General features: G+C 39.4%; 1 protein-coding gene across 2 annotated transcripts in view; it reads left to right on the plus strand.

Moving 5' to 3' along the window:
* Positions 1–17,341, plus strand: part of TMTC2 (transmembrane O-mannosyltransferase targeting cadherins 2) — a 459,067-nt gene that overhangs the window by 198,562 nt on the left and 243,164 nt on the right. For both annotated transcript variants that reach the window (XM_050748326.1, XM_050748327.1), the window contains exon 3: positions 6,926–7,754. In XM_050748326.1, coding sequence (XP_050604283.1) covers positions 6,926–7,754 — 829 coding nt within the window. The remainder of the gene's footprint in view (positions 1–6,925; positions 7,755–17,341) is intronic.

The following is a 17,341-nucleotide window of genomic DNA, read 5'->3' on the forward strand; positions in this document are numbered from 1 at the left end:
GAATAAAGGGGAACCACACACAGATTTGAAGCCATCTTTTCTGTTATCTATGTACTTATCTCCCTATACTAGAGGTTTCTTCATCTCATGTTTGGTATAAATATTTCTAGACTTAAATAAAAGGCCTTTTTTACATATGTAAGCGTTTGTGAAAAATATTTTTCACAAATAAGGTAGTATTTTTCTGAATGACCTTTATGGTTCTGTAGCATGCATATTTTGCAACATGATTTTTCACCAGTCATGCTGTTACATAATGATTTGGTTCACTGCTACATAATGTTATGTTGACATATATGCATAAATATATCTCTTTGTAATGTATGTAATTTTTTTTTATTTGCCATATGGATTCAGACATATGGATATACCATGATTTTTTTATTACCATATTTAAATTTGTATTTATTTCTGTTTTTTCATTTATAAACAATGCTAAGTATCCTTGTATCTTAGAGGTTTTGTTAGAATGTAGGTAACTAACTACAGATTACCAAGTCATACATGATACAAACTATTAATTTTATTGTGTACTTTCCTTTGCATAGCTGTACAATTTATATTTCCCCAACAATATGTGATTCTACCTGTTCCAGAACAATATCTGTGAAGGCTGTTTCTTTAGTTTTGCACTTTATTTAACTTATATTCATTTCACTTTAATCTTTCTTTTTTTTTTTTGAGACGGAGTCTCGCTCTATCGCCCAGGCTGGAGTGCAGTGGCCAGATCTCAGCTCACTGCAAGCTCTGCCTCCTGGGTTCACGCCATTCTCCTGCCTCAGCCTCCCTAGAAGCTGGGACTACAGGCGCCCGCCACTGCGCCCGGCTAGTTTTTTGTATTTTTAGTAGAGACGGGGTTTCACCATGTTAGCCAGGATAGTCTCGATCTCCTGACCTCGTGATCCGCCCCTCTCGGCCTCCCAAAGTGCTGGGATTACAGGCTTGAGCCACCGCGCTCGGCTTCACTGAAATCTTAATTGGTATTAACCCATGAGATTATCTTTTCAGATTTTTATGGTTATTTGTCTTTTCCCTGAATTTCCTGGCTATATTATTAATTCATTTTTTTTTTTCAATTGGGTTGTTTGCCTTTGGTGGCTCATATTTAAGAAATTTTTTCCCCTAACATTCTGGGAACAAATCCTGTCTTCTGCATGTTGTAGCAATACTTGAATATTTTAACCTTGGGTTCTGAACTCCTTTGTAGTCTGGCCTTTGTGATACTCTTTTATTGTACTAAGAATTCAGTTTATCCTAGAGCCTGAGAAGGAGTATTATTTATGTTTTGTTATGGTTTACTCATTTACAGTGAGGCAAATATACCTTAAAACTTTGTGAAACAAGAGTCCAACAACATTTTTAATATCGGTACTAAGAATTAGAGTTGTACAAATATGCAGTGACACTCAACTTTGGCTGCATTAGAATCACCTATGAGATTTTACTTGGACTGGGGCATTAGTTTTTCTAAAAGCTCATAATTGGTAATGATGGACCTTCAGGTTTGAAAACTATCCTTTAAGCCATTATGACTCTTTTCCTCTGAAAGTGGTTTTCTGGACAGAGTAGTAGAATGTGTAAAGCTCCAAGAACACACAGGGTCTCTCTCTCTTTTTTTTTTTTTTAATGACAAGTTCGTATCCAGTGTATAGAAGAGTGCCTGCAACATTAATGATAAGTTGAATGAACTAATAGTTTTAGCTACTAAATTGCAATCCTTTTCTAATGCTCCCTAACAAAGATTGCACTTAACTAGTGTTTAAATATCCCACACTTTGAAGTCTTATCTTCTTTGTTTGAATTTTTGCTAGTTTTAGCTTGCAAGTCTTTGGTGGCAATGCATTGGGAGATTCATGCCTTATCTATACTTGCATCTAAGAAACACAAATGTTAGGTCAGTTTGATACACCAAGCTACGCAAACAGAAATGCTAAGGTAAATTATAGGGTCACTTGACTTCGACTCCTAGTAGCAGCTCAGTAAAACTTTGCTAATTTGATTTAATCCATAAACCATAGCACAGGGACTAAATTAGAAATGAAATATTTTCCATGCTTTCTTTTATCTTGTTTTAAGGCCATCTCCACAAGAACAGTTGAGATGTTTTATTAAAAATTGGATTCGAAGAGAGTTTTTTTTTTTTTTGGAGACGAAGTTTGGCTCTTGTTGCCCAGGCTGGATGGAGTGCAACGATGCGATCTCGGCTCACTGCAACCTCCGCCTCCTGGGTTCAAGCGATTCTCCTGCCTCAGCCTCCTGAGTAGCTGGGATTACAGGCATGTGCCACCACGCCTGGCTAATTTTGTATTTTTAGTAGAGACGGGGTTTCTCCCTGTTGGTCACGCTGGTCTCGAGCTCCCGACCTCAGGTGATCCGCCCGCCTCAGCCTCCCCAAGTGCTGGGATTATAGGCATGAGCCATGACGCCCAAACTAGTTGACAATTTTTAATAAAATTCTATGAGAAAGCATCACAGACACTTGAAAATTGCAGTTTCATACTTTGTCTTATACTTTTTTAATTTTTATTTTTATTTTAAGTTCCTGGGTACATGTGCAGCATGTACAGGTTTGTTACATAGGTGAACATGTGCTTTGGCTGATACTTTAAAAGTCGTAGCAAATCACAACACTTTAGAAACTCTTCTACTTTAAACATTTTAAAATCAACTTTACTTATTGGTTTAGTTTCCCTTTAAGAGTGTCACTTATCAGCCTGGGCAACATGGCAAAACACCATCTACAAAAAAAATACACATGCACACACCTGTGGTCCCAGCTATTCGGAGGCTGAGGTGGGTGGATCACTTGAGGCCAAGAGGTTGAGGCTGCAGTAAGCCATGATTGTACCACTGCACTCCAGCCTGGGTGAGACAGCAAGACCCTGTCTCAAAAATAAATAAATAAAAGAGCGAGTCCTTTATTTCATCCTTACAGAACTCACCATTAAGTTAGAATAAGTATATGAAAGTGTTTGACTTCAGAACAGTAGTATCTTTTGATTTTAGTGACTATGTCAGTTGTTCAAATGATGGATATACGAAGATACTTTAAATATGTGAAGTACTACATAAATTAATGTTTGTTAGCATTTTATTACTTCCGTTTTCTTTTTTTTATGTCATTTTCATTTTCTCAGTACTTAGACATAATATTTAACATTGAATAGTTTTCATTATTCATATCTTTATAGTCCATTGTATTTAACTTTTCTTTTAGCATAGTAAATGCAATAATAGGACCACATCTGGAATCTCAATTTTATTTTGATAATTATTAAGCTATAACAAATTATTAGAGATACTTTTATGAAAAATTAATGAATAAAGTAGTTTTGCCTTGTTATGATATTTCTGTCTTTAGAAATAAAATAGAATTACGTCACTGTTAAGGTTAACTTCTTCTGGATTTTAATGACTAGCAAAGAAATCTGACCATGTTTCCTCCTTCATGTGGCTCTCCTATCCCTTGGCTTTTCTTCTTGCCTGATTACAGCTGTTTTTGTAATGCTTTCTCTCTTCCTCTCCACATCCCCAATCACTCCCACCACAAGATATTATAATGGAATGGTCTTAGACACATTTTAAAAATGAGCTTTCGGTACAAATTCACAATTCAGTTGTCTTTCAAGGTTGTCTTCTTTATCCATGATACCTTGTCTCATTTATCTTTGCCAAACGGTGTTTCTCACTTGTATAATCTAAGAGTATTCAATTATATGATTGATCAATCAAGTTATTACAAGTTCTTAAGCATAGTTTTGTGGGGTTTTTTTCTAAAATCAAGAACTTTTAGAATTATTGGTGGGTAGAATTTCAGAGGAACAATGGAATCATTTGCAAAGTTATTCTTAGATGATAATGAGGCTTTGAAGTATTTCATTTCACCAGTTTAAAAGTTAGATTGGTGGGCTGGTCACAGTGGCTCACGCCTGTAATCCCAGCACTTTGGGAGGCTGAGGCAGGCGGATCACGAGGTCAAGAGATCGAGACCATCCTGGCCAACATGGTGCAACCCCGTCTCTACTAAAAATACAAAAAATTAGCTGGGCGTGGTGGCACGCGCCTGTAGTCCCAGCTAGTTGTGAAGCTGAGGCACGAGGATCACTTGAACCCGGGAGGCAGAGGTTACAGTGAGCTGAGATCACACCACTGCACTTCAGCCTGACGACAGAGCGAGGCTCCATTTCAAAAAAAAAAAAAAGTTAGATTGGTGAGGCAGAATGTGATATTACTCCCTCTACTATTAAAAATTCCATATAACATTACGTGAATTAATCTTAATCCAACGTTTGACAAGGATGTTTTCAAAACAATGAAGTTAATGCTGTGAATTTGGCATTACTGTATCTGATATTAATAATTCCACCTCTTAAAATTGTCTGATTTCCATCTGGTTGCTGTTTCTCATTTTCCTTATGTTAAAATTTTAACTTCTAACCACCTATTATTTTGTTTATCTTATTTTATACTCAGAATTACCTCCTTTTAGATTAAAAAAAAACTTTAATACTTTTGAAATGTAAAAATGGACATATTGCCAAAAATTGGTAAGGGAACCCTAAATGAATCACAAACTTTCTGTTTTGTTAGAGATATAAAAACTTCTAAGATCTTAAAAGTAAGATCTGAGTTTAAAATTAGGGAATAAAAGAATTTGTGTTAAGAAGGACAGGGTCACCAGTTAGGAGGAGATTATTGTAGGAATCCCAGTGTTGGCACTTGGGACTAGTGATGATAGAAGAGATGGAGAGAAAAAGGACAGATTCAGGATATATTTGGACGTGAAAGTTGTGAAGACTTGGTAATGAGTAGAATGTGGAGGGAAGGAAAGAGGCTGTGAAGAAGAAACTGGTTATACACTATTACTATTTCCTGATGGTGACAATCATTGGAGGAGGAACTGTTTTATTTCCTTTGGGGAAGTATGAAGTCAGGAGTTCTATTTAGGGTATGTTGAGTTTGAGGTACCTAAGTGAATATGCCCAGTAGGCAACTGAATAATTGCCTATGGAGGTGAGGGAGGGTGAAGGTACAGTCATTAGCGTACATTAACGACGTTTAAAATCATGAACCTTGTTGAGGATCATTAGGTTGAAGGTAGAGTGGAAAAGAGCATTCATGAGTAGTGCTGTGGCTTCCAGTGATCAGGGTTGGTGTGGAGGAGAAGTCTGAGGAGCAGAGTCCAGTGAGGCAGTTGTATCCAATATGTAGACATTGTTTTCATAGAAGTTGTATATGCTTAAAATATATTGCTTTCTGTGGGTTGTTTTTTAAACTAAATATTTGGTGTATCCTTTGTAAGATTCTAAAGCCCCTTCTGAATGTCATTGAGTGAGACAATTCTATACAACGCTGGATGTTTGCTGTAAAGAATGGCCTTACCATTGAACCATTAAGGTTGGGATATGGTGCCTATTTTAACCCTCCCCACTCTGCCTCTTTAGGACTTAGATTTTTAGATGTCACCTAAGTTCTTGCTGGGGGTGAAGGACTTTGCCAGAAAATTAGCATTAACATGATGTCCTTTGACCCTCCTCTCACAATTTTTTGTCATTCTCTTGAAGTAAGTTAGTTCATTATTAAAGAAGTCATTTTATTTTATTTTTTATTTGAGTCAGAGTCTCACTCTGTTGCCCAGGCTGGAGTGCAGTGGTGCAGTCTCAGCTCACTGCAGCCTCTTTCTCCTGGGTTCAAGCTATACTCCTGCCTCAGCCTCCTGAGTAACTGGGACTACAGGTGCACACCACTATGCCCGGTAATGGTTTTTTGTTGTTGTTGTTTGTTTGTTTTAGTAGAGATGGGGTTTCACCACGTTTGCCAGACTGGTCTGGACTCCTGGCCTTAAGTGATCCACCCACCTTGGCCTCCTAAATTACTGGGACTACAGGGGTGAGCCACTCTGCCCAGCCTAAAGTAATTTTATTTTTAAAAGCTGTCATCAACATGAAAAATTTGGGATTCATGAGGAGTGTTTTTGAATGTTGAATATCACTGATATCAGTGACAATATGGGGCAGCAGATGAAAGCCTGGTTTATAAATTTTGCAAGGACAGAATTCTTTTTTTTTTTTTTGAGACAGAGTCTCGCTCTGTAGCCCAGGCTGGAGAGCAGTGGCCGGATCGCAGCTCACTGCAAGCTCCGCCTCCCAGGTTCACGCCATTCTCCTGCCTTAGCCTCCTGAGTAGCTGGGACTACAGGCACCCGCCACCTCGCCCGGCTAATTTTTTGTATTTTTTGTAGAGACGGGGTTTCACCGGGTTATCCAGGATGGTCTCGATCTCCTGACCTCGTGATCCGCCCGTCTTAGCCTCCCAAAGTGCTGGGATTACAGGCTTGAGCCACCGCGCCCGGCCAGCAAGGACAGAATTCTTTAAGACAATGAATTGGGGACTGACTTAGACAGACATAGCTTCATGCCTTTACTCCCTTAGAGACAAGCACAAGAGTCCTGCCATACCACATATTTTTTGACATGGCTGCTTTTTCTTTTTCTTCAAAATCTAAACTACGATAAAATGAAAGACAACAGTTATTAGGTGCCTTCTATATCTTATGCAGAGTGCTAAGTACTTTACATTGTGGTCTCATTGTGACCCAACACGAATTCTAAGAGGGAAATAAATATATTGAACCCACTTTGTAGAGGTCACGAAATTGAAGCTTTGATTATTGGTATTTTAGAGAGAAAAATTAAGAAAAGATAATCAAAAAATATATACAAACTACGATTCCACCTTCAGGTTTTTTTGGAGATTAAAATTTCTCTAGGCATGCTTGAAAGGTGATGGACATGAAGTCATGTTTTGGAGACATCATCTGTTTTTAACTGTCCATTTAAAAATGTATTTGATCTCTTAAGTGTTGAGTGTTCCTATGCTGTGCTGATAATGATCTTAATTTTTCCCTTCTCTCTTTTGGTTTCAGAGGAAGAACTTGTCGCTTTTCCTCAGCATTAGTTTGTTAACTTTCTGGGGGTCCTCCCTTTTGGGTGCCCGGTTATACTGGATGGGAAACAAACCACCAAGCTTTTCCAACTCGGACAATCCCGCTGCTGATTCAGACAGCCTCCTCACCCGCACGCTCACCTTCTTCTACTTGCCAACCAAGAACCTCTGGCTGTTGCTATGCCCAGATACCCTCAGTTTTGATTGGTCGATGGATGCTGTGCCTCTGCTCAAAACAGTTTGTGACTGGAGAAACCTACACACTGTGGCCTTCTATACTGGACTCCTCCTCCTTGCCTACTATGGTTTGAAGAGCCCGAGCGTAGACAGAGAATGCAATGGGAAAACTGTAACAAATGGCAAGCAGAATGCAAACGGACATAGCTGCCTTTCAGATGTGGAGTACCAGAACTCAGAGACTAAGTCCAGCTTTGCATCCAAAGTAGAAAATGGCATTAACAACGATGTATCACAGAGAACCCAGCTTCCTTCTACGGAGAACATTGTTGTTCTGTCTTTATCTTTGTTAATCATACCCTTTGTTCCTGCCACGAACCTGTTTTTCTATGTCGGCTTTGTAATTGCAGAGCGAGTATTATATATTCCTAGTATGGGCTTCTGCCTGCTGATTACAGTGGGTGCTAGAGCCCTTTATGTCAAAGTCCAAAAGCGGTTCCTCAAGAGCTTGATTTTTTATGCTACAGCTACACTAATTGTTTTTTATGGACTCAAGACTGCGATCAGGAATGGAGACTGGCAGAACGAGGAAATGCTGTATAGATCAGGGATAAAAGTAAACCCAGCTAAAGGTAATCTTTTCTTTTATGCTTTTGTCTGGTTAGTTTACACTTGCAGCCTCTTTATGTCTTTGCTGCTTAAGACACAGTATTAAGGAGGAAGAGGCCCTTTTGTGCAGTACCCGTATCTTTCATTCTTTTTCTTTTTTTAAGGAGATACGCCATATAACCGATTTAGAGACATACCCAGTACTCCTTTCTTGGAATAAGAAAATAGTTTCCTGTGTTTCTGACTATGTTTGTCCAGAAGAATTAGAGCTCCTATTGTGTAAACAATATTGACTATTCCAAGAATTTAGAAAAGAGCTTGGTTTTCACATTTTAAAATACTGATGGGGACGGCTCTTTTATCATATAATAAAAGTCAGGCTATCCCACATAAGTATACTTGAGCTTTTCTATTTTCCAAGCATCGCCTGAAGAAATACAAGACTTTCATTGAAACCTTTAAAAGATTTGGAGATTTCACTCCCTCTGAATCCTGAAAGTATGTCTCTAGATGTCAGTGTGTACACATTCAGGTGTGAGTCACCTTGGGCTGCACGGAGGCTAAATTATCTGAATGTTGCCAAGCAGTTAGCAGGTTTTCACTTGGGTTCTTAAGTCACTTAGAGAAACAAACTTTTCACTATATAATGAGAGTTTTGATTATACCACTCATGATTGCTTTTGATTTAGAAAATTACTTGAGCACATCTCAGAACTGATAGAATAGAAAGTAGTTTCCTTTAAAATAAAAAAGTCAAAAACTATGACAATGGATGACTCTAGTTTAGGCAATTAAATGTATTGGAAGCTAGAGGACAATTAAATTAAAATAGATGTAAATTTTTAGTGCAGAAATATATCATAGTAAATAGTGTTAAAGAGTCTTGTTCTTCATAAGCCATTTTTATTCTTTTTTGAGATGGGGTCTTGCTTTGTTGCCCAGGCTGGGGTGCGATGGCTTGATCTCAACTCACTGCAACCTCCACCTCCTGGGTTCAAGTAATTCTCCTGCCCCAGACTCCAGAGGCACTGATATTACAGGCGCCTGCCACCACACCTGGCTAATTTTTGTATTTTTAGTAGAGATGGGGTTTCCCCACGTTAGCCAGGCTGGTCTCGACTCCTGACCTTAGATGATCTGCCTGTCTCAGCCTCCTAAAGTGCTGGGATTACAGGTGCAAGCCACCACGCCTGGCCTATTTTTATTCTTTTTTTTGTTTGTTTTTTGTTTTTTTTGAGACTGAATTTCGCTCTTGTTGCCCAGGCTGGGGTGCAGTGGCACGATCTTGTCTCACCACAACCTCCACCTCCCGGGTTGAAGCGATGCTCCTGCCTCAGCCTTCCTGAGTAGCTGGGATTACAGGCATGCGCCACCATGCCCGGCAAATTTTGTATTTTTAGTAGGGACGGGGTTTCTTCATGTTGGTCAGACTGGTCTCGAACTCCCGAACTCAGATGATCCGCCCGCCTCGGCCTCCCAAAGTGCTGGGATTATAGGCGTGGGCCACCGCACCTAGCCTATTTTTATTCTTTAAATTATGTTCGCTTATATAGCATTTGAATTGGCATTTTTCTATTCTTTCCAACACAATTCTATACCATGATTAAAAGAAGGTGTAAAACTGTTCCAGAATATGAAAATGGCCTGCTAATAGGTATATATCTAAAGACCTAGATACTCCAAAAACTACTTTGGCATGCTTGTCTGATGGGCACAAATTAAGTCAAGAATTCAGTGAGCAACTACACATTTCTTTAAGGAACTAATTGCTGGTACTTACACTGTTTAATAAATTGCAGGGATTTTAATGGGAAGTTGAAGCATTAAAGTTGAGCTACTACGTAGCATGTCATTTCTCAATTCTCTGTGAAAAATCATTACCATGTGGCTTTTTCTAGGTGTCGAGTACATCACAGTTTATTGAATGCCCGGACCTAAATCTTGTTGGAAAAATTGTTATAATTATTTTTGGCAGAATACTTATCAGCTAGTTTTTCTGCACTGGTAGATGTAAGGATATAGAACAAGCCTATGTTGCCAATATATTTTCCTGCTGTTTAAAACATATATAATAGAGAATTGAAAACAAATTCTTGGCCTATTATTTGCATCACAGTGATGTTCTGAGGGTTTATTAAATTTATTAAGTTTCAGGCTAAGCTGCTGTTACAAAAAGCCAAGACAAAAGTGGCTTAAGTAAGATAGAAGCTTTATTCTTTCATGTAGCAATCTAAGTATGTGCAAACACAGAGCTGATAAGATGGCGCCATGGGTTTTCAGGATCCAAGCTCTTTCTCTTTTATTCCCTTGCCATCTCAGTGGTGTCACCCTGTCCTCATGGTCCAAGATGGCTCATTATCACATCAGCCCTTCAGCTGACAGCAAGAGAGGGAGAAAGGGCAAATGGCGGGTGTGCCCAATCTGAGAGCATTTTGCAGAAATTGCACACACCATGCTTGCTCACAGACCATTGGGCACACCAACCTCCAAGGAAGGCTGGGAAATGTTATCTTTATTCTGGGAAGCCAAGTACCTAGCCAGATTTTATTACACTGCAAAAAGGAGCGGGCAGATATTCAGATGCTAGGGTATAAGTAGCAGTCAGAATAAGTGAAAACGTTTTGTAACGCTTAGGTATTTTCCAGCATTAGCTGGTAGTTTTGCTGACGGTTACGATTCTAAATAAGATATTTTGGTACATAGTTAGAATGTTTGATCATTTATTTTTCCATTCACTAAGTAAAACAATTATTAAACATTTCCTTGGTTTCCAATATTTTCAGGTGTCCATCCTAACACTTAAGAAGTGCTGCAGAATTTAGGCACTCCAAGATATCATTAGCTAAATAAATGTACAACTGCCCACTATCGTAAGAAGTTCTTTCAGACATCAAACACTGAGTTCCTGAAAACCCCCACCCCACTCGTGGCCCAGTCAACTGCTTTACTTGCAGGCTTTACCATCTCAGTTGATGGAATCTCAATTTCCCCAGCAGCTCTGGCTGAGAATTCTGAAGTCATCCCTACCTCCTCTTTTCCCTTCGCAGCTCACATCCATTCCATCAGCAGATCCTCTCTGCTGTTTGTAAAAATACATCCAGAGCTTGACCACTTTTTACCACCATCACTGTCGGCATCATGGCCCAGGGGCCACCATCTTTTATCTATATATATATATACTTTTATCTATATCTATATAAATATAAATATAAATATATATATATATATATATATATTTTTTTTTTTTTTTGAGAGAGAGTCTCGCTCTGTTGCCCAGGCTGGAGTGCAGGGGTGCAATCTTGGCTCACCACAACCTCTGCCTCCCAGGTTCAAGCAATTCACCGGCCTCAGCCTCCGAAGTAGCTAGGACTACAGGCACGTGCCACCGTGCCCAGATAATTTTTGTGTTTTTAGTAGAGACGGGTTTCACTATACTGGCCAGGCTGGTCTCAAACTCCTGACCTCGTGATCCACCCGCCTCGGCCTCCCAAAGTGCTGGGATTATAGGCCTTATCTGTAATGTTAGTAAAAGACTCTCACCTCACCTCCCAGTTTGTATTTCTTGCCTTTTAGCATGTCTTGTACTTTTTTCTTTCAACTCAGATATGATGTATTGGGTAATAAGAAATGAGGTGAATAGGCTTTCTTGTGAGATTTTCTGTAAATCTGGTTAGGAGTTGGACTGTATTTTGCTATAGCCGTGGGTGCCAGAGATGTCACATTCCTCTGGTGGCCTTGTTTTTGGTCTTCCCAGCTGTCTGTGGGCTTTCCCACAGACTCTGTTTTGCATCTATTTCAGCTGCAATCAGCTATTATTATACTGCAGCTCTGTTGGTGTTGGGGAGGGAAAATGTTCTACTATTTTATGACTAAATCTTCGCCTCTCTGGGCTACCACCTTCACAGGTGTTTCTTATATTTCCTTGCTTGCCACTCCAGTAGAGACAGGAAGGCTAGAGGGGCCTGAGTTGAGAGGAATGACTTTTCCCCCACAGCTCTGGGACAAGGCTAAGATCTTTCCCTTATGGAGTTCGTGGTCTTTTGTCATGACAAATGCTCTGGGTATATTTCATAAGGTTTATTCTTCTCCCACTGCCGGAGCCAGGAGAACATCTTTCTTGGCTCTTCCCAATGAGACTCTGTTGAGGTCCTGGGAGGGAAAACCCCCCAAATTATGGGAGTCCCCTAAGACTGCCACGTCAGGAGTTTCTGATTCTAAAACTAGTTCACGCTTAGCCTCCAGCAACTTGTCAAATGACGAGTCAATTGTTTCTAACAGTTTCTGTCTCCAGCAGCTTCTGCTCCAGGTAAGCTCTCCTCTGCTGTCTCTCTGGATTTGTCTTTCTCTAGCTTTCAGGGTGGTGGTTGGCCCTGCGACCCCAGTTCACTGATGGTTCCTAGACAAGTTATTGATTTTCAGTCTGTTTAGCTTTTTCTTTTTCTAATGATGTGAGTGACAACTTCACATTGTTTAATGTCTGAGCTGAACTCCTGCTTCTATTCACCTTCAAAGTCCATGCTTAACCAGCAGCCCTGGTGACCTTTTGGAAACACGAGTCAGGGCATGGCGTTCCAGTGTCCAGTTATTCTCTGACTGCCAGTTTCTCTCTAATTGAAGGCACATAACAGTGGCGGGAGGGGACGGTGGGAGCCAAGGGTTCAAAAACTATTTATTGAGTACTGTGCTCGCTTCCTGTGTGATCGGTTCAGTTGTGCTCCAGGCCTCAGTCTCATGTAATATGCTTTTGTAACAAACCTGCACATAGAGCCTTGGAATCTAAAATAAAAGTTGAAAGAATAAAAATAAAATTAGAACAGTTCTGTGCTTTAAAAACTCTAGCTAGATAGATAGATTATAGATATGATAGATATAGATGCACACAGTCTCAGGACCCTGTGCATACTCACCAGCCTTTCCTTCCCTTACTCCACTCCAGCCCTGCTGGCCTCTTTGATGTACCTTTTATATGCCAGGTGAGCTCCTGCCGCAGAGCTTTTACCCTTGTCATTGCTTCTTCCTGGAATGTGTTTTCCTGGTTATTCTCACTGGGATCTCCCTCACCTCTTTTAAGTCTCTGATCAACTGTTGCATTATCAGTAAGGTGCTTTATGTAAAATTGACTGCCCTGCTATTAATTACAGCCACCCCTCCGCCTCTGTCTTATCGAGCATTCCATGCTTCATTTTTCTCTTAGCACTTGTCACTATTTGACATACTATATTTTCTATAATTATGTGTTCATTGTATGAACGTGTTGTCAGCATACACCAGAATGTACAACACAAGAAGGTAGAGATTTTTACATTTTAAAAAATGCCATAGATGCTGCAATGAGGACTGTGCCTGGTAGAGCAAAGGCATTCAGTAATGGATATGTTGAGTGTTATTACAGTCATAGCCCTTCTCTTTAAGGAGTTCATGATCTGTTTACAGATAGAATGTACATGCATGAAATAAGCCAAAAGTGTGAAATATTATGCTTTTGATATGCCAAGTAGTGAGGGATGCTTTATCATGAGAGGGTTAGAATTGGGAGTGGAGTTAGTTTCAGATTGTGTGACTGCATCTGTGTGTGACATATGCTTCCATTTTGATGCAAGGCAAAACTCTTCCAATCCAGGTTTCCTATTTTTTTTTTTTCTTTTTATAAGATGTTAATAATAATTCTGGCTGCAGTTACTTCCTTAGCAATTTTGAGACTGGTAGTAATCTTCCTTAAGGCAGATTTTCTTAGTCTAATACATTATTTGAACCTAAGTAAAAGATTAGAAACCCTATAAAGCCGGTCTTGTGTATGGTTTTCTGAGATTACAGATGGAGTTAGGGTTTTTTTTTTCTTCCTTTGAAAGCCTTTGCAAATTCTAGAATACTTCAGTCTACCATGTGCTTTAACGGAATATGATTTTAAGCCTCATGAAGCAGTATGCATTAAAACTGCTGCCTTCAGGAATGGGTCCTGTAGACAGCTGCCAGTCATTAACTGATTGGATGCAAATGACGATGAGTAAACCCTGTCATAGTGACTGTGCTGCTAATTTATGGTTTAAATCTGGATAGTGGAGAAATGATAGCTGATTTGGACTATGTAAACCACAAGTCCTATCTCATTATGTGGTTGATAATGTCAGGAAAATACTACACAGAGTTGATTACTGTAGTTTGCTGATTTCACAATGACTCTCTGCATTTCTGTGCTTAGGAAAAAGGAAATTTTCTCTGATGACTGCCTTAATGAGCAAGCCACATTATATTTGAAAGGGTTTCCCCCACCCAGCTTTAAAGCAACTCATTTTTAAAGCTGTATTGATTAGTATTGGCTTAACGAAAGACTTTCTTGATTCATTACAAAGCAGTTAAATGTGTGATCACCCTTTTTGCTGTGGCTTCCTCTAAATCCCCATATGGCTCTATTCTCTGTAGTATTTGGCACCATTGATCTCTGTTACCATAGCTTTTAAGCCACTGCTTGGTTTTGACTATCTTTCTCCCATTTCCCACAGCTTTCTGTCTTCTGATTTTTGCCTCCTCCCTAAACTAATCCAGTCTTCAAGTTTTTTTTTTTTTTTTTTTTTTTCTTTCTAAAATCTGCCTTTATTTTCCCTTCCCTATAGTATCTACAACATTGTTTGGTATATAGTAGGAGTCAATAAATATGCAATTGAATTTCTAAGTTAAGTTCTCCCCCGTGACCGCCTATCTATGAAGACCTTTTCCACCTGGGTGATCTGCTGGCCTATCAAACTGGTCACCTCTCTTCCCTAAAACCAACTTCTTGCAAACTTCCTTATAAATTAACATCATAATCCCAGGCTAACAAAGTTATAGATAAGCAGATCAGTGAGCGCATAAACATAAAAGAATTGTAGCATATATGGCAGCACATCTGGTGTGCTAAAGGCATTTTAAAATTAAGTTATAGATTCAAAATCAAATAGGTTCTGAGAATGGTTTATTAACTCTATGTCAATTTGATTTAAAAAACATTTGACTATGGTGGTTAATTGTTTGAAAGCAATTTCTTAAATAGTTAAGAACAATTTAGAGTGAATCTGAGAAAAACTTAAGAGCAAAGGTTGTTTTTAACGCCTATTTTTAATGTAAATATGTGAAATGATAAATATAAAAGATGTATGTAAAATGATATACATATTTGAAACTTTCAAGGTGATTATCCAAGCAGTCTGCATTCACTCCCCCAATGCACATAACAAACATTACCTCTTTAGATATGGAAAAACACAGATGGCCGGGCACAGTGGCTCAGGCCTGTAATCCCAGCACTTTGGGAGGCCGAGGTGGGCAGATCACGAGGTCAGGAGATTGAGACCATCCTTGTCAACATGTTGAAAGTCTGTCTCTACTAAACATACAAAAATTAGCCGGGCATGGTGGCGGGCACATGTATTCCTAGCTACTCAGGAGGCTGAGGTAGGAGAATCCCTTGAACCCAGGAGGCGGAGGTTGCAGTGAGCTGAGATCGCGTCATTGCACCACAGCCTGGGCAACAGGAGCAAAACTCTGTCTCAAAAAAAAAAAAAAAAAAAAAAAAAAAAAAAAAAAAGAAAAGAAAAAGAGAGTCAAAATTGTTTCAGTTTTGCAGTGTTTGACAATTTTTTTTTTCCTTTATAGATTGCTGCAAAATTGGTGATTCTATTTCAATTTAACATGGCATCAAATTTTAAGAAACAAGTATTTTGTAGGAATATCATTTAGGAAATAACTCACAATTTAAGTGAAACCCAAGCCTCTAAGCCATGTAAAAATTGACTATTTCCTTGGATTTTATAGTCTAAGCTTTTGTTTACCTCGAATTGAGTGTCTTTAACTATGATGAGTTGTGATTAACCAGCTAGCTTTGAAATGGTATAACAAATTCTATTATTGTATTTCACCAATAATTTGTCATGATATGTCCAAGGGAAGATAAAAATTTTTCAACAGAGGTTCAGATTTTTATAAAACATGAAATTTACCAGTTAAGGCCAGACATGGTGGCTCAAGTCTATAATCCCAGCACTTTCGGAGGCCAAGGCAGGCAGATCACATGAGGTCAGGAGTTCGAGACTAGCCTGGCCAACATGGTGAAACCCCGTCTCTACCAAAAATACAAAACTTAGCGAGGCGTGGTGGCGGGCGCCTGTAATCCCAACTGCTAGGGAGGCTGAGGCAGGAGAACTGCTTGAACCCGGGAGGTGGAGGTTGCAGTGATTCGAGATCTCGCCATTGCACTTCAGCCGGGGGACAAGAGCAAGACTTTGTCTCAAAAAACAAACAAACAAAAAAACAAGAAAAAAGAAATTTACCAGTTAAGAAGGAAAACCACTATAGTATTTTGTTGAAACTGACTGGCCTGAGTTGCACTGTAAAACACAGCTTTTCATTTTTACCAGAGAGCCTTGGTAAGAGAAACTAGCTAAAAGCATCCCACCAATAAAGGCTGATTGAGAGATAAATAGCAGGAAGTTAAATCTGGTTTCCATAAGGAAATTACGTGTTTTGTCTTCTTAGTCCATCTCTTCTCTATTGAGTAGAAAAAAATAGATAAACAACAGGGCTGGCAAGAATAAAAGGAAGGTATCTCATTGATTGAACTAGACTAAAATATTTTTTAAAAGCAGATTTACATTTACTCAATTGTTAAATTAAGGCCCATTTTAAATATTTGATTCTTGCAGAAATGAAGTATGGTTGTTTTCCATGTGGGATGGGGGAGTTGCAGAAGTTCAGATGCCTTTAAGAATGAATTGGGGCCAGGTGTGGTGGCTCGTACCTGTAATCCCAGCACTTCGGAAGGTCAAGTTGGGCAGATCACAAGGTCAGGAGTTTGAGACCAGCCTGGCTAGCATGGTGAAACCCTGTCTCTACTAAGAATACAAAAAAAAATTAGCTGGCATGGTGGTGTGTACCTATAGTCCCAGCTACTCGGGAGGCTCAGGCAGGATAATTGCCTGAACTGGGCGTGTGGAGCTTACAGTTAGCCGAGATTGTGCCACTGCACTCCAGCCTGGGTGACAGAGTGAGACTCCGTCTCAACTCTGTCTCAAAAAACTAAAAATAAAAACAACATTGAATTGGCACAGAAATGTTTTCCTGTTGTCTGGCTCTAATGATTGTAAGTACAGTTTTGTGGGGCAGGAAGAAAATCCAGACCACAACAGACTCAGTGCAAATGGTCCTAAGATGTATTATAGATGAAGTGGGTGCCATATTGCTGACTCCTAAGATTTTGAAATTACCCACAACAAAATTTTAGAATCTTTATGGGCTTTTGAAAACATTCAAACCTTAAAATTAGAGTTACCTTAGATGATATTTATCGGGGTTTATGTGCTAAAATACTTGAGACTAGCATATGATTAAGCATGAAGTTAAATTTTTCTGATTTCCGTAGTTTTGTGTTTCTTAAAAATGTCCTAGGCTGGGCGCGGTGGCTCACACCTGTAATCTCAGCACTTTGGGAGGCCAAAGTGGGTGGATCACGAGGTCAGGAGCTCAAGACCTTCCTGGCCAACATGGTGAAACCCCATTTCTACTAAAAACACAGAAAAATTAGCTGGGCATGGTGGCACATGCCTGTAGTTCTATCGTGAGACTGAGGCAGGAGAATCTC

This window comes from Macaca thibetana, chromosome 11, assembly GCF_024542745.1.
Source record: "Macaca thibetana thibetana isolate TM-01 chromosome 11, ASM2454274v1, whole genome shotgun sequence".
Lineage (NCBI taxonomy): Eukaryota > Metazoa > Chordata > Mammalia > Primates > Cercopithecidae > Macaca > Macaca thibetana.